The 24,714-nt window shown below is 39.6% G+C and overlaps 1 protein-coding gene across 1 annotated transcript in view; it reads left to right on the forward strand.

Moving 5' to 3' along the window:
* Positions 1-363: 363 nt before the first annotated feature.
* Positions 364-24,714, forward strand: part of LOC136392265 (probable ATP-dependent RNA helicase DDX52) — a 42,430-nt gene continuing 18,079 nt past the window's right edge. The window contains exons 1-5 of the mRNA XM_066364335.1: positions 364-807; positions 1,093-1,558; positions 4,545-4,730; positions 6,506-6,649; positions 7,275-7,386. Coding sequence (XP_066220432.1) covers positions 4,686-4,730; positions 6,506-6,649; positions 7,275-7,386 — 301 coding nt within the window. The 5' untranslated portion in view covers positions 364-807; positions 1,093-1,558; positions 4,545-4,685. The remainder of the gene's footprint in view (positions 808-1,092; positions 1,559-4,544; positions 4,731-6,505; positions 6,650-7,274; positions 7,387-24,714) is intronic.

Genomic DNA, 24,714 nt, shown 5'->3' on the forward strand with positions numbered 1-24,714 from the left:
AAGCTGGTCTTTTCAACCCACCTTGCTCCCTGGTCGCCAGGTAAGTGGCTGTGAGCAGTAGTTTCTGCTCTTTTTCCTCTGTGAAATCCTCTCTGGGCTCTCAGCCTCACCCCCCCCTTCCGTTCCTGTAAGCAGAGGAGATTCAGGCACTCCTTACCAGGATTATTGTGGCTTCCTCTTTGCTCCTTAGTTTTTGAGAGCTGTTCTTGCAGTTCAGTGTTGGTTTTTCATGCTGATTTTTCCTATAATTGATTTGTATTCCAGTTTGGTGTTGAGAGCTGGGCGTCTGTGCGTCCGCCTACTCCGCTGCCATCTCTACATTCGTGTTCCAATTTCTTTTACAGCAATGTGGTCACGCTGCAGCAGAATGTAGTGTCTGGAGGACACCATAAATGCGAGCTCCTCATAGAGAGAGTACTCAAGCTTAGCAGTCAACTGCTCTTCAGGTCACAGTCCAATTGTGGACCTGGGGCTTCTGTCAACACACACCCTCTGGAAAGGGCTGAACGATCTGCAGCAGACTACAGCTCCTGCAGAACACCCTGAGGCGGCACTTTCACATCTGGATTTTCTTCAGAGTCTGCACTCAAGCTTGCCTGAAATCATGGAAGGTTATATAATTATCTTTGGAAACAGACCAGCCCGACTACTCTCTTCTACAATTGAAGAGAAAGCCACCACGAGTGTGTGTAACCTCTACTCCTGCAGGAATGAGACGCTGTCCTGAGTGACTTTCGGCCCAAAGCAGACTCTTCGCAGCGTGCCTGTGCTGCACCCCAGCACCGACATTGAAACCTTTAAGGCCTTGTAAGTTTCTTGTATCCTCATTTGTTCTCTGGGTCTTGTCGCCCAAGGCAGTCTTTTCTTTAGGTCTTGGTGAGCTTCCCTCATCCACCCTAGTTCATTTCGACTGATGTGATTTTCTCTTGTTCTTGAACTCTCCTTATCTTCATTACGCTTCTTACTATTGTTCCCTGTTTACCAGAATTTTACTTGTAATTGCCCATATTATCTGTCCTTATTCATCTTTTTAGCTCATCACTTCATTCCTTAACTTCCACTGTCCCACTTTTGTTCCAATTTCTTTTACAGCAATATGGTCATGCTGCAGCAGAATGTGGTGTCTGGAGGACACCATAAATGCCACCTCCTCATAGAGAGAGTACTCCAGCTTAGGAGTCAACTGCTCTTCAGGTCACAGTCCAATTGTGGACCTGGGGCTTCTGTCAACACACACTCTCTGGAAGGGGCTAAACAATCTGCAGCAGACTACAGCTCCTGCAGAACACCCTGAGGCGGCACTTTCACATCTGGATTTTCTTCAAAGTTTGAAATCAAGCTTGCCTGAAGTCATGGAAGGTATTATATCATTATCTCTGGATCCAGAACCAGTGGAAGTACTTTCTTCTACAACTGAAGAGAAAGCCAGCACGAGTGTGTGTACCCTCTCCTTTTGTAGGAATGAGACGCTGTCCTGGGTGGCTCTCGGCCCAAAGCAGACTCTGCACACCGGGCCTGTGCTGCAGCCCAGCACCGACAATGACACCTTTGCGATTTCGTAAGATTCCCCTATCCTGATTTGTTCTCTGCATCCTGCCGCCCAAGGGTTACCAGCTGCAAGAATTTTGTCTCATTGGTATGTGATTGCGTGGCTGCGCCATGTGTGTATAAGGCCTGTATAAGGCTCTGGTTGCTTGCGATTGAGACACTGGGGATTGTGGATAGCACGTTGCCTGCCTGCCACTGTGGGGAGCCATTCTTGCTGTTTGTTTGTCAGAGTAGAGGTTTTCTCCTGTTGTGTGCTTGTCTGCTGTTGTGAGACTTTTTTAAACGGAATGGCCCAACTGTTTTCAACTCTGCAGGATCCACCCAGCAATCCCTATCTTGGGGGTTTGCTTGAATCCACCGAGCTGACCTCAGCGCCCAGGGCCAACACTGAAACCAGTCGAGCCCCTGGCTATTAGAGAGCAAGAGAGAAGGTGGAGAGGGAGGGGAAGAGAAGCAGATGGTTACTTCTCATGTGTGCCCTCTCTGGAGATCGAACCCCAGGCATCTGTACACCGGGCTGATGCTCTATCTACAAAGCCAACCAACGAGCGCCATGTATTCTTTTTTCATATTTATGTTCTAATGGTTGTTTGGATATAGAAAAGATGGCTGCCTCATTGAAACATCTTTTTGTTAAGTAGTTTTTTAATTAATCTGTTGTTTTCAAGTGTAAAGTCATCTACATATTACATTACTGAAATAACTAACAAAAGGAAGAGAATGAGCCTCAGAGCTCTGATTTCGCCAATGTAGAACCTGTCTCACTTTTTATAATTTTTGTACTTTCTGTTACTTTTATCTGGTTGCAACAACCAGTACTTTTCTTTTATTTAGTGTGAGGATGTAGCGTATTTGCTACACTGTCGAATGTTGCATTTAAAATCTTTTAGAAATTACTTCAGAAGAAGATGATTCTATTATACAGTGGATTATATCATCTGTGGAAGCAAAGGTTGAAGATAAAAGTTAAGAGAAAATAAAATAACTATAGGAAAGTTGAATCATATCAGAAAAGAAAAGGTTAAAAAATCTTAGCCCCAATTTCTGACCTAGTGACTTTTTCACTGCCCTTGGGTTATTTAATTGATAAAAGAGAGTAGTATGGTTTTGTTAAAATAGAAGATTAATTAGTTTGAATTCTACTTTAACCCTTTGAGTAGCTTTTTTCATGCTCACTGATCCCTGGGAGTGAGTTTTTTTCAAAAAATGAAATTAGTTACAGTTATAGTTTTATTAAAGTCATGTTTGTTTGATAACCAATTTATGGAGACAAGAAGAACATACCGTTGCCTTTTTTTTATGTTGCCTTACACATTTTTTAAAAAAATTTTTGTTATCTCATGCAATTCTCGCATACCTTCTGTCTGTACATAAAGAAGTATTGTTATTAGCAGAATCTCAAATGTGTGCTCACATATGATGATATTCTTAGGACAGTTTATAGGTATTTCTATTCCTTACGTTTAAAAAATTTTCAAACTGGTATTCCTCAAAACATGGATGCAGCAAAGTGGTTCGTTACGTTCAGTGCACACTACCCTGTGTCCCTCTGTTTACGTCCCTTCTTGTAGTGTGCTGACATATGAAGCATTTTCGTTGTGGCTTATCCTTTGAGGCTGTTGCAAGGACTAGCTTTGGGAAGTGCCACCCTGAAAGACGAAGGCTGTCTTCTACTGACGATGATCGGCCTCCTCTGGGTGATTTCCTGTGTTTCACAGACTCCTCCAAAAGCTGATCCATGAGCTTCAGTCTGAAGTCACATAGCTGTAGTCTTCACCTGATTCACAGTGTGTGAGTTCAAAGCAGCAATGTCAGTTTCATGAAAAAAGTTTTATATACCATTTTATGGTTTATCTTACATTTCCTGTGAAACTTATTTGCACATCAGCCTTGTCAGTCAAACCCACATTCTAATTATATCTAACCACACTTAGTGGCTTGGTAATGCTTTGCCCAGTAGTGTAATCACTTATGCCAGTTTTAATCATGAAGTCCTCATGAACTGTAGTTAGCATGTTGACCTCTCTTTTGTCACGCCGTCTTTGAGCTCACATGATTGTACTATGTCTTGAGATGCATTCACCCTTTTTTATATTCTCCAGCTGAAAGTTTAAAGATGAACATGTATGATCGTACGCTGGGTGGTCAGGAGGCACAAGGATATACACGAATGTTCATACTACTCAAAGGGTTAATGAAAATTTAAAGTGTGTTGTGGCTTTAAATTCTTAAGTTTAGAATTTTGACGTTTGAATAGATCAATAATATATAATTCTTGAAAAATTTTATAGATATAAATATTATTATAGTACATATTGTATGTTATTTAATTCTTCACCTGTTCAGGTCAGGCTCACTGGTTTAGAAGAATTTCCTCTGAGAGGAATTTGAGAGTTAGAATTTTTAAGAAACCTACTTTATAGCTTGGGACTATGCGGGATTAGAACACGGAAGAAACAACAAGCCACTGTCATGTCTGCTGTACACATGCTATGTTGTAGATGGAGAACAGTGTTCGACTTACTTCAGTGACCCAGGATCCAGAACTTGGCTGTCTCTGGGTCACAGAATGGGAAATCACAGACCAAATCAACACCACTTTTGGCACTCAGTTTTAAGAAGTAGAGTGTAGAGTACATTATCAGAAAGCACTGGCCCTTGTAGGATACGTGCCATATAATGAAAACAGATGGAATCAGTGCCTACTTTCTAGAAGTTTATATAAGATTATAGATTAATACTCTGACAGTAGGAAATTAGTATAAATAACACATTCATAGCATTGATACATTAATATGAAGAAAGTATATCTCATTGTTACGAAGGTCTCCTGTCTATGAAAGGACATGTGATGTACCTAATATTTGTATGTTTAGGGCTTTGAATTGAATCAGAAAGTTTCATATGCTACTAAAGCTTTTCCTCAGCTGTTGCTTTATAATATCTGACAATATTTTTTACCCTATCCATGGAGACCCCTTTCTTTCACTTTTCAGATAAACTTTTTACAGAACAAACACAAAATTCACATCCAAGGAACTGATCTTCCTGACCCAATTGCTACGTTTCAGCAACTTGAACAGGAATATAAAATCAATTCCCGACTGCTTCAGAACATTCTGGGTGGAGGCTTCCAGATGCCTACGCCTATCCAAATGCAAGCCATTCCAGTTATGCTGCATGTGAGTATGAAGGTTTAGTATGCCTCTAACATTCTTTCTTGTCTTTGCTTACTCTCTTTTCTCTGTCTCTGAAATCTTCCTTTCTACTTCATCCCTTCCTCTGTTGAGTTCCTTACCTTGCTTTTAAGGTGTTTCTCCAGTGTGTGTGCCTTCATAAAACTTGTCCTGATCACTACAGCTAGATGTGATCTTTTTTTTTTTTTTTTTTTACCAATACTCCACTATCACCCTGGTCTCCATGGTATTGTGTTTTTTTCTTGCAAAATTTGTCTTATACTTCACACTACCGTGTATTTGCACTAATTATATTTATCTTTTCCTTTTACTAGAGCATAAACACTCTGAGGATAGGGACGATGTTCTGTTTATTCATCCATGATTTAATTTATAATTTCCAGAAACTAGTTTAGAAATACAGAATTTTTGTACTAACCTAATATTTTCCCCCAATACTATTTATTATTGAAGTATACTTTACATATAATAAAATACATGGATTTTAAGGGCACAGTTTAGTGAGTTGCAGTGATGCATATCCTATGTACTCATCTCCCCAGTGAAGAAGTGTAACACCTCTGTTACCCCAGAAAATTCTTGTGCCCTTTCCATTCTTCCCTCATCCCACCCCTGCCCAGAGGTAACCACTCTTCTGATTTCAATTGCCATATATTAGATTTGTCTCTAAAATGTCATGGAAGTGGAATTATTCATTATTTATTGTTTCATTTCTGGTTTCTTTTACTCTTCATACTGTTTTTGAGATTCATTCATGTTGTTACTGAGTAGTAGTCTGTTGTATGAATGTATCACGATTTGCATACCTACTTGTTGATAGATGAGTGAACCTAAATATTTGGAAATTAAGTTTTTCTAATACTTCTTTTTGTAGTGATGAGAGCTGACTTTTTCCCCCTACATAACCAAGGTGGCCTTCAGTTCTGGTAGTCATAAAATATCATACTGGTTCTTTTCATTTTCTTCGGGAACTAAAATGAGAATACATTTGAATGATGTTACTGACTCAGAGTAAATTTGCTTTTAATTTTTTTTGAAGATTATTTCTGTCATGACTTAAGCTCAAAGCTTTAAAAATCATAGTAACTTACTGAAGAGTAGAACCTGTTAATTACTCTGTCACTCAGGTTATCATCACTTTTTATTTCTTTCAGCCATTTTGTTACTTATTACACCTTCCCTGGGGATTGAGCAGAACAACTATCAGGACAAAAAGTTGGTTTTGTAATTTTGTTTTGATACATAGTTTAGTGGGAACGAACAATTGAAATGGTAGAGCCTGGCCTGTGGTGGCGCAGGGGACAAAGCACTGGCCCAGAACACTGAGGTCGCCAGTTTGAAACCCTGGGCTTGCCTGGTCAAGGCACTTACGACAGGTAACTACTACAAGTTGATGCTTCTTGCTCCCCCTCCTCTCTCTCTTTCTAAAGTCAATCTAAAAATAAATCAATCTCTAAATAAAATCTAAAAATTAAAAAAAATGAAAATAATTAAGATTCTGGACTGTTTTTGGATTTCAGTTACATTCTTTCCCCTGTTGAAATGGGTCCACAGGCAGTACTGAGAAACTCCGTTGGGGTGGTCGTGGCAGGGGAGTATTATATTAGAAAAGTGGATGTGGGAGAAGTAAGCAGAGTGATAACATGAATAATTGGATTTAGCACATATATTTTATTTGTTCTTTGTTTGGTTGGTAGTATTTGACCAGGCTCTGAAAAATTTGTGTAGTTTTCCTTGTATTTAATATACTCTGTTTTTAGGGTCGAGAACTTCTGGCTTCTGCTCCTACTGGGTCTGGAAAGACATTGGCTTTCAGCATTCCCATTTTAATGCAACTGAAACAACCCACCAATAAAGGCTTCAGAGCCCTGATTATATCACCAACACGAGAACTTGCCAGCCAGGTATGACCTGTAGCGTCAGTCATCTTTCTTATTTGAGGACAATAAAAATTCTCAAAAGAGTAAGGCTGTGTTTTTGTCATGCTCAAGTATTCTGTACAGAGCACACTTTAGGTATGTATTTTATTGCATATGGGCAAATCTTTTCTAAAACATGATTTTAACATTTGTGTTTTGGCAAATGCTTAAAGATTCTTGAATTTGAAAGGCTATATTAGCTAGGTTCTCTAAAATTTATTTTTCTAGCCTAGAAAAATGAAAACTTGCCTAAGTTTTTGAGAAAGTAAAACTATACAGTCATCTGCCCCACCCTCCAATGTGCTTAATGTAAAATACATGTCAAGTATGAAATACTTTTATAACAGGACTGTATTATATAAACAATACAATATGTAACAGGTTGGAAGAGTTTGGGTTTTATGTGTTCGAACTCTTACTAGACTTGAAGAAACTACTGAATCTTACTAGTCACTGAAGTTCAAGACTGCTGAGATTCCAGGTTAATCGGCACATTATTACAGGTTTAATTGCAGGTATTTGTGGAGTGGCAAAGGATTTGTTAACATAAAAGAGATACATCTCATCCAAGTAATTTAGCAGGTAATGTTTTTGTCATTTTCTGTTTTAGATTCACCAGGAGTTAGTACAAATATCTGAGGGGACAGGATGCAGGATACACATGATCCACAAAGCAGCAGTTGCAGCCAAGAAATTTGGACCAAAGTCATCTAAGAAATTTGGTAAGGGATTTATGTTTGAGATGTAGAGCATGAAGGAGATTTAGAAATTACAAATACCCTAACCGACACCTAAGCGTTCGTAAAGTGCTGTCATGCATAGAATTAATTTGATTTTAGATATGCTGGAAGAGATCTTCCCTTTCCCACCCAGTTATAGAAATATATACAGTGGTACCTTGAGATACAAGCAGACCAACATAACAAAAATATTAAGATACAAGTTGTGACCTGGTCCATATTTTTGTTCAAGATCCAAGCAAAATTCCAAGATACGAGTCATGATTCGGGAAGCTGCTGCTAGTTGGCGTGTTGGCACAAGGGTCCAGTATCAGCAGCACAACACCAGCATCTCGTTCTTTCTCACATGTTACCTGCAGTATCAAGTCAAATCTCATGCACTGTATTTGTTCTTGCATCATTTTTGCATTTTTTACTAAACTTTTTTTGTGTGATATTATGGGGCCAAAGAAAGTAAGTGTAAAGGACAGTGGTGAGAAGGAGAAGAGAATGATGTCGATAGAAGTAAAGCAAGGAATAATGGAAAAACATGAGCGTGGTGTACAAGTGATTGAACTGGCAAGACTGTACGACCGTAATACATCTACAATTTGTACCATCCTTAAACAAAAAGATGCCATCAAAAGCACAAATCTAGTGAAAGGAACTACAGTTCTGTCCCAATTAAGGACAAATATCCATGAAGAAATGGAGAAGCTTCTGCTGGTGTGGGTGAAGGAGAAAGAGCTGGCAGGAGATACAGTGACGGAGACTGTAATATGTGAAAAGGTATGTATTATTTATGAAGACTTGAAGAAGAAAGAACCATCAACCTTAAAAGAGGAAGCAGAAGATACATTTAAGGCAAGTCACAGCTGGTTTGAAAATTTCAAGAAGAGATCGGGGATCCACTCGGTGGTGAGGCATGGTGAAGCTGCCAGTGCTGATGTTAAGGCAGCTGAGGAGTACATCGCACATTTAGCTGCGCTTATCACAAAGGAAGGCTACATCCTCCAACAAGTGTTCAACTGTGATGAAACAGGATTGTTTTGGAAAAAAATGTCCTAGAGGACTTTCATCACTGCAGAGGAGAAGAAGCTGCCAGGCCATAAACCCATGACGGACCGTCTGACCTTTGCATTGTGTGCAAATGCTAGCGGTAACTGTAAAGTAAAGCTACTCCTAGTGGACCATTCCGAAAATCTTCGAGCCTTTAAGATTCACAAGATTCTTAAAGAAAAACTGCAGGTTATGTGCTAGGGCATGGTTACACAGCACTTTTTTATTGAATGGGTCTCGTCTTTGGTCCTGCAGTAAAGAAATATCTTCAAGAAAATAAACTCCCCATTACTAATCCTTGATAATGCTCCAGCCCACCCACCTGGTCTTGAAGATGACATTCTCAATGAGTTCAAATTCATGAAAGTCCTCTACCTCCCACTCAACACGACTTCAATCTTGCAACCTATGGGTCTGCAGGTCATTTCCAACTTTAAAAAGCTTTACACAAAGCACTTGTTCTGCCCCTGCTTTGAGGTGACTGAGAATACAATTCTAACCCTTCGAGAGTTTTGGAAAGATCGCTACAACATCGTGATATGTTTACGCATTATCGACTTGGCATGGCAAGAGTTTACAAGAAGAACCTTGAACTCAGCATAGAAAAAGTTATGGCCTGATGTTGTTGCAGACAGGGACTTCGAAGGATTCAAACCAGAGACTGAGACCGAGGTAGAAGCGTTGGAGGAGATTGTGTCCCTTGGAAAGTCGATGGGTCAGGAGGTAGATGAGGGTGATGTAAACAAGCTCATCGAGGAACATGAGGGGGAACTCTCAACTGGGGAGTTGAAGGAGCTACAGATGATGCAACATACAGAGCTTCTGCAAGAAATTAGTAGTGTGGAGGAGGTACAGTCGGAGGAAGTGATTTCTACAGTGTAATTAAAGACATGCTGGCAATGTGGGAGAAGCTTTCAAGTTTCATTGAAAAGAAAAACCCAGAAAAAGTTTCAACTGGTCATGTTCAGCACTTTTTAATGATACTTGTCTGTCACATTTCCGTAACATTTTAAAAGGCAGGCAAAAGCAAACCTCTTTGGATAGTTTTTTATTCAAAAGTCCTGCAAGTGAAAGTTCCAAAAGTGCAGCCAAAAAGGCAAAAACAGGTGATGAAAATAAGAAATGAAAAATATGTAATGTTAAGCTTAGGTTAAGTTTAAAATTAAGAAAGTGCATTTTTTTACAATTAAGTTTTTGTGGTTTCATTTTAAGTAAAGTAAGTGCAGTTTTAGTTTTGTTTAAAGTAAAGAAAATGCAGTTTTAGTTTACACTTAGTGTTAAGAAAGTGCAGTTTTAGTTTACATGTCTACAGTGCCTTCATCCCTTCCTCCCTCCATCCTCCTCCGCCATTCATCTCTGTTAGCCACACTCGTCTGTCTCTAAGGTAAGAATACAGTACTATATAACACTTTTTTCTTTTTATTTCATATATTTTATTATGCATTGGTAAAGTATACATGTGTGTTTCTTAATTAAAAATATCTTTTTTCATAATTTAGGATGGTTTGGGGATGTTTCACAGGGCTAGAACAGATTAAATCTATTTCAGTTACTTTAAATGGGAGAAATTTGTTTGATATACAAGTTGACTGACTTACAAACTCAGTTACAGAACGAATTAAACTTGTATCTCAAGGTACCACTGTACTAGTGGTTCTCAACCAAAGTCAGTTCTGCCCTCCATTCCCACCTTACCCTCCAGGAACATGTGGCAATACCTGAAGACATTTTAAGTTGGCACAACCAGGGAAGAGTGCTACTGATCTATAGTGGGCAGAGGCCAGGGATGCTGTTAAACATCCTACGATGCACAAGACAGACCCTACTGGCCTCTGCTGGTTGGTTCAGCGGTAGAGTTATCAGCTCAGCATGTGGATGTCCCAGGTTCAATTTCTGGTCAGGGCACACAGGAGAAGTGCCCATCTACTTCCCCACCCCTCTCACTCCTCTCTCTCTCTCTCTCTCTCTCTCTCTCTCTCTCTCTCTCTCTCTGTCTTCTCCTCCCCTCCTACAGCCATGGCTTGATTGGAGCGAGTTGGTCCTGGGCACTGAGGATGGCTCCATGGCCTCTCCCTCAGGCACTAAAAAAATGGCTCCGGTTGCAACGAAGCCAGGTCCCCAGACAGAGCGTCGCCCCCTAGTGGGATAGGCCGTTGGATCCCAGTTGGGGTGCATGCGGGAGTCTTTCTCTGCCTCCCCTCCTCTCACTGAAATAAAAAAAAAAGCCCCTACAACGAGCGCTGTCTGACCCGAAAAGTCAATGTGCTGAGGTTGACAAACCCTTCTTTATACTAAATGCCATGGAACTACTCTGCAAGCAAGAATAGCTTACATCCCTACCCAAAGAACCTGATTTTCCCTGTCTTTTCTTTTCAACTTCTGAATAGAATTTCTTTTAAAAAGGATGTTCCTTGGGAAAAAATTTGAAAATCAAACTGTTGATTACAGTGTTGTTGGCTCTTAGAAGTTGAGAAGATAGTCAAATATAAAAATAGAGAAGGGATATTCTAGTTTGTATTGTGATAGATACAAAAATATGTTTGTTAACTTACTGACAGGGAAGAACATTTGTGTAGTTGGTGTAGTGAGTATAACCACTCCCTCCTTTTCCCACTTCAGGGGAATTTAACTGAAATTCAGTAGGCTTAATTCTTAGTTCAAGAAGGATATACTTGTCTTTGAAACTTGTACCATTTGTTTTTGCTATAAATATTCTTGTGACCACTCCCAATCGACTATTTATTAAAGCAAGATCCTCCAGGAATAGACTTCACAAGGTACAGATTATATTTTAATGTATTTTATGTGTGTTTTCCATCTTTCATCCTTAATTGCTTGTATTGTTGCCTTTTGGAGCTTGCTGTAGGCCATCTTTCAGTAAGTATTGATGCTGAGAATAATGGTTTTCATTAAATTCATAGAAAAATAACTATCTGGTCTGGAAGAAAGCTACAGATTCTGATAAGCAGCACATAATTCCCCTAGACCAGCGGTTCTCAACCTGTGGGTCGCGACTCCGGCAGGGTTGCCTAAAGCCATCAGAAAATACATAATGCATATCAGGTATTTACATTCCGAATCAAAACTGTAGCAAAATTACAGTTATGAAGTAGCCACCAAAATTATTTTTTGGTTTGGGGTCACCGCAGTATGAGGAACTGTATTGCGGGGTCACGGCATTAGAAAGGTTGAGAACCACTGCCCTAGACTTTCAGCAATGCTGTTGGAGTTTATAAGGTTTATGTGAAGCTTTGTTGTTGCTAATGGAACCTCATAACTTTGAGGCTAATGGAATAAGTATATTAATTTGTTATCTTATTTTGGCCCTTTTCCTGCTTATTTTCCTTGTACCTTTTGTGGTATGGATGTGGGTCTGAGAAGCAGCATTACAGCTTGACTTCTTCATGCATCCCCAGTTTAGTGAAATGTCTTAGATCTTCCAGTTTAATACCCACAAGTTGTTTTGTTATTTCTTAGTGTTGAATGGCTGGTAGTAGATGAATTGGATAAACTATTTGAAGATGGCAAAACAGTTCAGAGACCAGCTGGCTTCTATATTCCTGGCTTGCACATCCCACAAGGTCAGAAGAGCAGTGTTCAGTGCAACTTTTGCATATGATGTTGAGCAGTGGTGCAGACTCAACCAGGACAGTGTCAGTACTGTGTCCATTGGAGCAAGGTAATTTTAAGTGCTTATAATACCATGTTAAGTAAAAATGAAGCCAAATGGTAGAGTAAAGAATACCCTAGGCCCTGGCCAGTTGACTCCGTGGTAGAGCTTCAGCCTGGTGTGTGGCTGTCCCAGGTTCTATTCCAGTCAGAGCACAAAGGAGAAGCAACTATCTGCTTCTCTACCCCTCCGCCTCCTCTTCCTCCTCTCTCTCTCTTCCCCTACTGCAGCCATGGTTCTATTGGTTCCAGCGAGTTGGCCCCGGGCACTAAGGATGGATCTGAGGAGCCTCTGCCACAGGTGCTAAAAATAACTAGATTGCGCTCTGACCTGTGGTGGCGCCTTGGATAGAGCTTTGAACTGGAACACTGAGATTGCTGGTACAAAACCCTGGGCTTGCCTGGTCAAGGCACATATGGGAGTTGATGCTTCCTTGTCTTCTCCCCCTTCTCTTTCTCTCCTCTAGAAAATAAATAAAAGCTTTAAAAAAAATAGCTGAGTTGCTAAGCAACAGCCCCAAGTGGGCAGAGCATCACCCATAGGAGGCTTGCTGGGTGGAACCCGGTCAGGGCACATGCAGGACTGTCTCTCTCTGTCTCCTCTCCTCTCACTTAAAAAACAAAACAAAAAAACCCCCACAGAATACCCTGTCTACTTTCAACTTAATTCCTATGTATAAAATGAAAAGAGAACGAACTCACCATAAATATAAAGGCAGACAACAAAATGGAAAAAATAGTTTTGATACAGTGTAATGTATTGCAGCAGCTTATAGAGCATTAGTTAAAAAACCCTCAACCCCAATATTTGTCTATAAATAAACCCTGCTATCATTAAGAAAAAATTAATGAAAGTATTTAGCAATATGTAATTACAACCTTAAAAATGGTGTATTTTACTGAAAAATATTACTTTTAGAAATAATTTGCTAAGTAGTTAGACATGAAGATTTATTTGACAAAATGTCAAGGTTTATTCTAAAATAGTAGAAGTGTGGGCAATTTATTGTTTACATTTCTTTATATTTTTCAAACTTTCTTGGTAACACTTGTATAACTATAGTAAAAGATTTTTAAAATAACTTTGTCTTTAGGTCAGGTATATATAATTAAGTGCTCATATTGACAATGGAAAAGTTCATTCTTTGGAGTTATAAATTTTTTCATTTATTTAGAATTTCAGGGGGGGCAGGGAAGCAAAAATTGGCTCTTACAGACAAGCTGGTATGTTTTCTTCTCAGGAATTCTGCAGTAGAGACTGTAGAACAAGAGCTTCTCTTTGTTGGATCTGAGACTGGAAAACTTCTAGCCATGAGAGAACTTATTAAAAAGGTATATTTCAGAAACAGTCTTGAATTTTGATAAAGTTCACTAAGCTTCTATTACTGGTGGGAGGCTGAGCACCTTTCCACATCATCTCATCTTTCATAATCCCGTGGTAAACTGTTCTGTACATTGGGGCCAGCTCGTGTTCCGAGGCGGAGCGGATCAACTGTTAGAACAGTAAGCTCTCTATTCTCAGCTCAGGGTGGGCTCGGGAAAGACTGACCTGAAGCCACGAAAGCTTTTTTCAACATCTGCACGTGTTATCTACTCCCCGCATCTCCCCCCATTCCTCTGCTGGTTTATGGAACTGGGGCATTGTAGAATGAGGACAATGACTGGGGTTTTCTCTTTGTATCCCTTCAGTAAAAACTGAGTAGAAGCCATAGTTTAAAGGTTAAGTACTGAAGGCTTGGGGTGGCGGCGTTGTAAAAGAAATATAAATCCTAAGCCCTGCCACTAGAATTTAGTGTTTTTAGGGGGTAAAATAAATATGCTTGTGTAAGAGTGTTTGTGGTAAAGAGTCATAAAAGGCTATGGAGTGTTTTTCTTAAATATTCATATAGTTATACTGGGGCCATCAGGGTGAGTTGAATTGGTTGAGGAAAGCCTTGAGGAGGCAATGCTACTACTAATCAGGGCCTTGAAGGATTTGTGGGATTAAAAGGTGAAGGGGGACAGTACTGGTGGCAGGGAGCAGTTGTAGTAAGTCTCAGATGGGGAGGAACAAAATGAGTATGTTTGGAGACTAATGAAGAAGTCACCTGCCTAAGGAGACAGTCTGTGGTGGGAATTAAAGACAATCAGTTTGGACAGGAGAGGTGGGGTCAAGTTAAGAGAATTCACCAAACATTGTTGAAGAATGTGGGGCCACATAATTTTTTTTAAGGAAAACTGAACAGTGGTGTATAAAATGGGTTGTCATGTAAAGAGACTGAAAGTAAAGAAACCAATTAGCAGTCTATTAAATTAGGCTGGTTAGACAGAGGAGGAAATAAATGAAGGTGCCAGTCTTAGTGATGGAGCGCTAACAGGAGCTGGAGGATGAAAAGGAGAGGCGGTTGCAATTACCTGCTGGTGACAAGGGAAGTGGTTAAGAGAATGGGCTCTGGAGCCAGCTACCTGGATGGGAATTTTAGCTTTAGGCAAATTAACCTCTGTTCTACGGTTTCTTCTTTTACAAAGTCAAAATTTTAAAAAGTGTTTTTAACTCATTAGAAACTCACTGTCGTAATGCATTATGAAACACATCAAGACAATAATTTTCATAGCTATCGTTACGGGTTAATCTAAATGAGGAGTACTTTGTAATTTGTTTCTTTCTGTGACAGATCTGGATAGGCTCCAGCAAATCACAGGTTTTATTTTAATTGAATTTAAAGATGAAGTAGTAAGTGATGAAAACAATGTCAAGTTGTATATTTCCTCTCACAACTTGCCCCGTATCCTTAATCTGTGTATTGTGTAGTAAATGTTCAAATTTAAAACTTAGAATGCTTGATTTAAAACTTTTTTGTGATGAGTGACGTCACGGAAATGGCGCCGTGAGCAGCGCGTCCGACAGATCTCCCCAAAATCACAACAAACTTATCAACTAGAAACAGGAAAATTTATCTTCGGAGCATTACGGAGTTCCACACAAACTGAAAGCAAAAGGACTGTTATCACTTGAATCTGAGAGACGAGGGTGTGGAGGAAGCTACCGCAGGGACGTTCATTCAAGCCGCGAGGAAGTGCGCCTGTGGTAAGTCATCCCGCACTCGGGAGCCGCGAGCAGCAGCCACCGCCGCCGCCGCCAGCCGCCCAGCCGCTGCCGCCAGCCGCCGCGAGCAGCGCCCGGGTCGGTTGCAGAGCAAGCACCGCCCACACTCCGGAGCGGCAGTAGCCGCTGGCGCGCGCCTGGTCTGGTTGCAGACCGAGCATTGCAGACTGAGCACCGCTAACGTTCCCAGCGGCCCGAGCTCGGGGAGCGGGAGAGGCCCCAGGGCGGTATTCCCTACTTGGGAGATTCTCTCCGCGGGCGGGGCACCTCACCCAGCCATTCAAGCTAACAATCAAGCGTTGGGGGAGGGGCGGGCGCAGGCAGCCTGAAATACCTTCGGGAGCACAGCTGCGACCCAATTACTGAAATTAACTTAACCCGTGAAATCTGCGCACCCTCGGTTCTAATTGATAAGATCTCTCTCAGTTCACCGACCCAAGACAAGAGGCGTGATATTTTTTAGTGCCTCTCGCTAAAGGGGCGGGGGCAACTTCTGATTGATAGAGCCTCCATATTCAGGGATAAACGCTAACAAGGACTTGGCAGATAATAAGATCTATACCACACTAGTCACAAGCAGAGACTAGTGCCTCTTCTTACCAGCCAAAACAGGCTACAAAGTGTGGAAAGCCTGGGTTGAGAGGTCCAACTGAATGCTAGGCGCTGAACAGTCACCTTGACAACAATTGACTCCCACCCCCGCCTGATTACACTGGAGGCCCTGACTGTCAGAGCCCTTCCCAAAGCCTTGCACTGAGTGGGGATAGAGTGGGGATTTCCCAGCTCTTTGAGCCTCTTACTCCCCAGGCAGAAGCAGTGGCAGCCTTATAGCTGGATCACCAGGCTGCTAATTCAGGAAGGGGGGACTAGGAGAGAGAATCCACGAAAGCAAACTCTCATCGTTGGACCCTGCAAACGCCAACAAGCCTTGACTACCAGCAAGACTAAAGCCAATTATATGACATTGCCATAGAATCCCATCAACTGCAAATCCCTACCTAAATGTGACACGGGGGCAGAGCCTGGGGTACAGAGTCACCGACCAGGAAGAGGGAGAGAAAAGAAAAAGGAAGAAGTTAACATCTCAAAATCAAGAAAAATCCACAGACTTTACAACTTGTTCCACTAATTTTTTTTTTGTTGTTGTTGTTGTTTGTTTCTTCTATCTTATTGCCTTTATTTCCTCCACCTCGGTCCTTCTATTCTCTGCCCATCTTATGCTTCCCTTTTCTTGAACTACACTACCCATAAGTGTTACATTTTATTTCTCTTCTTCATCCTTACCCTCCTTTGGGGTTATACTCCAGGACACTTAACTCTCACTCTCTCCTCTTTTGTTTTTTTTTGCTTTATTTCGTTTTTTTCTCTTCCTTTTTTATTTCTTCCTTCGTTTTTCTCTTTTTCTTATTTTTTCCTTTCTATTCATTTTTTCTTTTCTCGTTTTACTTTCCTCCCATTTAATCCTCAATCACGAACAAATTAGTTAATTTGGGACTCAAGGTTTTTTTTGGCTTTATTTTTCTTTTTCGCTTTTGTTTTTGTTTTTTTCTTGTTAGTTTATTTTTGTGGCATTTTGGGTCCTCCCAACCCAAGGTCTCCATTGTATTTGGTCTTTGCTCCACTTAATACAACATATTTTTACTTATTATTTTTATTTTTTTCTTTATTATTCCTTTTTTTGTCCTTTTTTCTGGTTCCCTCTTATCCCTCTCATTATATCTCTTAGTTGACCATCACCCGCAGGCAGATCAACTTATGCTTGTCTAAGATTTTCTTCCTTTTTTTTTTTTTTTTTTTGCATTTAGTAGGTCCCTACTCCCCTTTTTTTTTTTGCCCCTTGAACTCTTCACCGCAAACCAGGCCCTCCATTATAGGCACGATATTTCCCTGAGGAGGGGAGAGGAGGGAAGGAGAAGAAAGAAAAAAAAGGGGGAAATAATAAATTATTACTGCTTTTTTTTGTGGGGTGTTTTACCCTTTGTTTTTTTTTTGTTTTTTGTTTTTTTACTTTTTACTCTTTATTAATTCTAATTAGTGCTATCAACAAGACCACCCTCAGATGCCAATAAGAAAGAGGAAATCGAATATTATGGATACAAAAGAAAGAGAGGTAACACAAATAGATGTGGAAAAATCTATGGAGAAAAGACTTAACATATTGGAAGCCTTGGAGCTAAATGACAGAGAATTTAAAATAGAAATCTTAAAAATACTCAGAGATATACAAGAAAACACAGAAAGGCAATATAGGGAGATCAGAAAACAACTCAATGAACACAAAGAATATATTACCAAGGAAATTGAACCTATAAAAACAAATCAAACAAATGAAAAACTCAATTCACGAGCTGAAAAACGAGGTAACAAGCTTAGCTAGCAGAACAACCCAGATTGAAGATAGGATTAGTGAAATAGAAGACAAACAACTTGAGGCACAACAGAGAGAAGAAGAAAGAGACTCAAAAATAATAAAAAATGAGAAAGCCCTACACGAATTATCTGACTCCATCAGAAAGAATAACATAAGAATAATAGGTATATCAGAGGGAGAAGAGAAAGAAAATGGAATGGAGAATATACTCAAACAAATAATAGACGAGAACTTCCCAAGCCTGTGGAAACAACTAAAGCCTCAAATTCAAGAAGCAAACAGATCACCGAGTTTTCTTAACCCCAACAAACCCACTCCAAGGCACATCATAATAAAGATGACACAAACCAATGACAAAGAAAAAATTCTCAAGGCAGCCAGGGAAAAGAAGAGTACAACATATAAAGGAAGGCCTATTAGATTATCATCAGATTTCTCAGCAGAAACTCTACAAGCTAGAAGAGAGTGGACCCCAATATTTAAAGCCCTGAAAGAGAGGAACTTTCAGGCAAGAATACTATACCCATCAAAGCTATCCTTCAAGTATGAAGGAGATATAAAAACATTCACAAATACAGAAAAGATGAGAGAATTTATCACGAGAAAGCCCCCACTCCAGGAAATACTAAAGGGGGTTTTCCAACCAGATTCAAAGAACAAAAGAAAACAACACCACAAGTAACAGCTCCACCAAGAACACAATAAAACCAAACTTAAACTGTGACAACAAAGGAAAAAAAAGGGGGGGAGAGAATGGAGATTAACAGTAGCAAAGGACGATGAAGTGCAGAAATACTTATAAGATAGGGTCCTACAATGAATATGGTAGGTACCCTTTTCATTACTTAATGGTAACCACCCTAGAAAAAACCACCACAAAAACACATGACTTAAAAAAGGTAGCAACAGAGGAAAGAAGTATGGAACACAAACAAACAGAAACAAATGATAGAAAAACAAAAGAGAAGAATCAAACTAGATACAAAACTAACAGAAAGCAATTTATAAAATGGCAGTAGGGAACCCACAAGTGTCAATAATTACACTAAATGTAAATGGATTAAACTTACCAATAAAAAGACACAGAGTAGCAGAATGGATTAAAAAAGAAAATCCAACTATATGCTGCCTACAAGAAACACATCTAAGCAACAAGGATAAAAACAAATTCAAAGTGAAAGGCTGGAAAACAATACTCCAAGCAAACAACACCCAAAAAAAAGCAGGTGTAGCAATACTCATATCTGATAATGCTGACTACAAGACAGAAAAAGTACTCAGAGACAAAAATGGTCACTTCATAATGATTAAGGGGACACTGAATCAAGAAGAAATAACAATCCTTAATATATATGCACCAAACCAAGGAGCACCAAAATATATAAGACAGCTACTTATTGACCTTAAAACAAAAACTAACAAAAATACAATCATACTTGGAGACCTCAATACTCCGCTGACGGCTCTAGATCGGTCATCCAAACAGAGAATCAATAAAGATATAGTGGCCTTAAACGAAATACTAGAACACCTGGATATGATAGACATCTACAGGACACTTCATCCCAAAGCAACAGAGTATACATTTTTCTCTAGTGTACATGGAACATTCTCAAGAATTGACCATATGTTGGGCCACAAAGACAATATCAGCAAATTTAGAAAAATTGAAATTGTACCAAGCATATTTTCTGATCATAAAGCCTTGAAACTAGAATTCAACTGCAAAAAAGAGGGAGAAAAACCCACAAAAATGTGGAAACTAAACAACATACTTCTAAAAAATGAATGGGTCAAAGAAGAAATAAGCGCAGAGATCAAAAGATACATACAGACAAATGAAAATGAAAATACGACATATCAGAATCTCTGGGATGCAGCAAAAGCAGTAATAAGAGGAAAGTTCATATCACTTCAGGCCTATATGAACAAACAAGAGAGAGCCGAAGTAAACCACTTAACTTCACACCTTAAGGAACTAGAAAAAGAAGAACAAAGACAACCCAAAACCAGCCGAAGAAAGGAGATAATAAAAATCAGAGCAGAAATAAATGAAATAGAGAACAGAAAAACTATAGAAAAAATCAATAAAACAAGGAGCTGGTTCTTTGAAAAGATCAACAAAATTGACAAACCCTTGGCAAGACTCACCAAGGAAAAAAGGCACAGGACTCAAATAAATAAAATCCAAAATGAAAGAGGAGAGATCACCACAGACATCATAGATATACAAAGAATTATTGTAGAATACTATGAAAAATTATATGCCACCAAATACAACAACCTAGAAGAAATGGATAAATTCCTAGAACAATACAACCTTCCTAGACTGAGTCATGAAGAAGCAGAAAGCCTAAACAGACCAATCAGCAGGGAGGAAATAGAAAAAACTATTAAAAACCTCCCCAAAAATAAAAATCCAGGCCCAGACGGTTATACTAGTGAATTCTATCAAACATTCAAAGACTTGGTTCCTATTCTACTCAAAGTCTTCCAAAAAATTGAAGAAGAAGCAATACTTCCAAACACATTTTATGAGGCCAACATAACCCTCATACCAAAACCTGGCAAGGATGGCACAAAGAAAGAAAACTACAGACCAATATCTCTAATGAATACAGATGCTAAAATTCTAAACAAAATACTGGCAAACCGAATACAACAACATATTAAAAAAATAATACATCATGATCAAGTGGGATTCATCCCAGAATCTCAAGGATGGTTCAACATACGCAAAACGGTTAACGTAATACACCATATCAACAAAACAAAGAACAAAAATCACATGATCTTATCAATAGATGCAGAAAAGGCTTTTGATAAAATACAACACAATTTTATGTTTAAGACTCTCAACAAAATGGGTATAGAAGGAAAATATCTCAACATGATAAAGGCCATATATGATAAACCATCAGCCAACATCATTTTAAACGGCATAAATCTGAGGACTTTCTACCTTAAATCAGGAACAAGACAGGGTTGTCCACTCTCTCCACTCTTATTTAACGTGGTGCTAGAAGTTCTGGCCAGAGCAATCAGACAAGACAAAGAAATAAAAGGCATCCATATTGGAAAAGAAGAAGTAAAGGTATCACTTTTTGCTGATGATATGATCCTATACATCGAAAACCCGAAGGACTCCACAAAAAGATTATTAGAAACAATAAACCAATACAGTAAGGTCGCAGGATACAAAATTAACATACAGAAGTCCATAGCCTTTCTCTATGCCAACAATGAAATATTAGAAAACGAACTCAAAAAAATAATCCCCTTCACGATTGCAACAAAAAAAATAAAATACCTAGGAATAAACATAACAAAGAATGTAAAGGACCTATATAATGAAAATTACAAAGCATTGTTAAGGGAAATCGAAAAAGATACAATGAGATGGAAAAATATTCCTTGTTCTTGGATAGGATGAATAAATATAATCAAAATGGCCATATTACCCAAAGCAATATACAAATTTAATGCAATTCCCATCAAAATCCCTATGAGATTTTTTAAAGAAATGGAACAAAAAATCATCAGATTTATATGGAACTATAAAAAACCCCGAATAGCCAAAACAATCCTAAGGAAAAAGAATGAAGCTGGGGGCATTACAATACCTGACTTTAAACTATATTATAGGGCCACAATAATCAAAACAGCATGGTATTGGCAGAAAAATAGACACTCAGACCAATGGAACAGAATAGAAAGCCCAGAAATAAAACCACATATATATGGTCAAATAATCTTTGATAAAGGGGCCAACAACACACAATGGAGAAAAGAAAGCCTCTTCAACAAATGGTGTTGGGAAAACTGGAAAGCCACATGCAAAAGAATGAAACTCGACTACAGCCTGTCCCCGTGTACTAAAATTAATTCAAAATGGATCAAAGACCTAAATATAAGACCTGAAACAATAAAGTACATAGAAGAAGACATAGGTACTAAACTCATGGACCTGGGTTTTAAAGAACATTTTATGAACTTGACTCCAATGGCAAGAGAAGTGAAGGCAAAGATAAATGAATGGGACATCAGAATAAAAAGTTTTTGCTCAGCAAGAGAAACTGATATAAAAATAAACAGACAGCCAACTAAATGGGAAATGATATTTTCAAACAACAGCTCAGATAAGGGCCTAATTTCCAAAATTTACAAAGAACTCATAAAACTCAACAACAAACAAACAAACAATCCAATAAAAAAATGGGAAGAGGACATGAATAGACACTTCTCCCAGGAAGAGATACAAATGGCCAACAGATATATGAAAAGATGCTCAGCTTCATTAGTTATTAGGGAAATGCAAATCAAAACTACAATGAGATACCACCTCACCCCTGTTAGATTAGCTATTATCAACAAGACGGGTAATAGCAAATGTTGGAGAGGCTGTGGAGAAAAAGGAACCCTCATTCACTGTTGGTGGGACTGTAAAGTAGTACAACCATTATGGAGGAAAGTATGGTGGTTCCTCAAAAAACTGCAAATAGAACTACCTTATGACCCAGCAATCCCTCTACTGGGTATATACCCCAAAACCTCAGAAACATTGATACGTGAAGACACATGTAGCCCCATGTTCATTGCAGCACTGTTCACAGTGGCCAAGACATGGAAACAACCAAAAAGCCCTTCAATAGAAGACTGGATAAAGAAGATGTGGCACATATACACTATGGAATACTACTCAGCTATAAGAAATGATGACATCAGATCATTTACAGCAAAATGGTGGGATCTTGATAACATTATAAGGAGTGAAATAAGTAAATCAGAAAAAAACAAGAACTACATGATTCCATACATTGGTGGAACATAAAAATGAGACTAAGAGACATGGACAAGTGTGTGGTGGTTACCAGGGGTGGGGGGAGGGAGGACAGGGGGAGAGTTAGGGGGAGGGGGAGGGGCACAGAGAACTAGATAGAGGGTGGCGAAGGACAATCTGACTTTGGGCGAGGGGTATGCAACATAATTTAATGACAAGGTAACCTAGACATGTTTTCTTTGAATATATGTACCCTGATTTATTAATGTCATCCCATTACCATTAATAAAAATTTATTTAAAAAAAAAACAAAAACTTTTTTGTAATTATGATAGATAATAAAGTATGAATCAGCACTATTTTTTTTTTTTTTTTTTTTTTTTTTTCATTTCTGAAGCTGGAAACGGGGAGAGACAGTCAGACAGACTCCCGCATGCGCCCGACCGGGATCCACTCGGCACGCCCACCAGGGGCGATGCTCTGCCCACCAGGGGGCGATGCTCTGCCCATCCTGGGTGTCGCCATATTGCGACCAGAGCCACTCTAGCGCCTGAGGCAGAGGCCAAGGAGCCATCCCCAGCGCCCGGGCCATCTTTGCTCCAATGGAGCCTTGGCTGCAGGAGGGGAAGAGAGAGACAGAGAAGAAAGCGCGGCAGAAGGGTGGAGAAGCAAATGGGCGCTTCTCCTGTGTGCCCTGGCCGGGAATCGAACCCGGGTCCTCCGCACGCTAGGCCGACGCTCTACCGCTGAGCCAACCGGCCAGGGCAGCACTATTTTTTATAATCAGTTTTATTGAGATATAGTTTACATACGCTAAAACTTACCAATTTTAGGTATACAGTTTGATGAGTTTTGACAATTGTGTACCATCAGGTAACCAACATCACAGCCATCACATAGAACAATTCCATCAATTAAAAAAGTTTCCGGGCCCTGGCCGGTTGGCTCAGCGATAGAGCGTCGGCCTAGCGTGCGGAGGACCCGGGTTCGATTCCCGGCCAGGGTACACAGGAGAAGCGCCCATTTGCTTCTCCACCCCTCCGCCGTGCTTTCCTCTCTGTCTCTCTTCCCCTCCCGCAGCCAAGGCTCCATTGGAGCAAAGATGGCCCGGGCGCTGGGGATGGCTCTGTGACCTCTGCCCCAGGCGCTAGAGTGGCTCTGGTCGCAACATGGCGACACCCAGGATGGGCAGAGCATCGCCCCCTGGTGGGCAGAGCGTCGCCCCTGGTGGGCGTGCCGGGTGGATCCCAGTAGGGCGCATGCGGGAGTCTGTCTGACTGTCTCTTCCTGTTTCCAGCTTCAGAAAAATGAAAAAAAAAAAAAAAAAGTTTCCGTATGCCCTTTTGTAGTCAAATCTCCTCCTCCTAAACTCCCTAGCAACCACTGATCTCTTGTTCTGCCTTTTCAATAATTTAATGTAAATAGAATTATATACAGCATGCAGTCTTTGTGTCTGGTTTCTTGCACTTGACAATGCTTTTGAGACTTGTGTTGTACATATTAGTAGTTTGACCATTTTTATTGCTGAGTAATATTTCTTTGTATAGAGTATCACAAATTGTTTATTCGTTCACCAGATAATTGACTTTGGGTTATTTTTAGCATTTGCCAATTATGAATAAAGTTGTTATAAATATTGTATTACAAGTCTTTGTATGGACATAATGTTTTTGTTTCTCTTGGGTAGCATGATAAATGTATGCTTGATCTTATTAGAAGTTGATGAAATCTTTTCCTAAGCTATGTATTTGGGTTTCTGTTTTTCCACATCCTCACTAACACTTAGTATTGTCAGTCTTCTTCATTTTAGCCATTCTCATAGGTGTGTAGTTGTATCTCAGTTTTAATTTGCATTTCCTTAATGGCTAGTGATATTGAATATCTTTTCAAGTCCTTGTTTGCAGTTGGTATGTCTTCTTTAATGAAGTATCAAATCTTTTGCCCACTTTCAAGTTGAGTTTATTCTTTATTATTACATTATAATGTTGTATCAGAACAGTGAGATAAGATGTCTTGCCACACAATCAATCAGTTAGCCAAAATAAGAAATTAAGGTGTCTTTTAATTAACCGGCTGCATGGACCACATGGAGACCCAAGTCGTTCAAATCAATGTGGTGGTGAACACAGTTTGGGGCTGGATTTTAAAGGGAAAATTACATACTGATTGAGGAATGGGGAGGAGAGGAAGCATAGCAGTAAAACAAAGCAGTGAAACAAGCTTTCTTACAATTTTTATCTATAGGGTTAATTCAGGGAGAAACGTTCTGAGAGCACCTGCAACTTTGCAAAGCTAGCCCAAAGTCACAGTCTGGAAAACCAGCCTCAAGGCCAAGAATAGGGTGTCTTTTCAGAAAAAGTAAGTTCT

The sequence above is a fragment of the Saccopteryx leptura genome, chromosome 2 (assembly GCF_036850995.1).
Source record: "Saccopteryx leptura isolate mSacLep1 chromosome 2, mSacLep1_pri_phased_curated, whole genome shotgun sequence".
Lineage (NCBI taxonomy): Eukaryota > Metazoa > Chordata > Mammalia > Chiroptera > Emballonuridae > Saccopteryx > Saccopteryx leptura.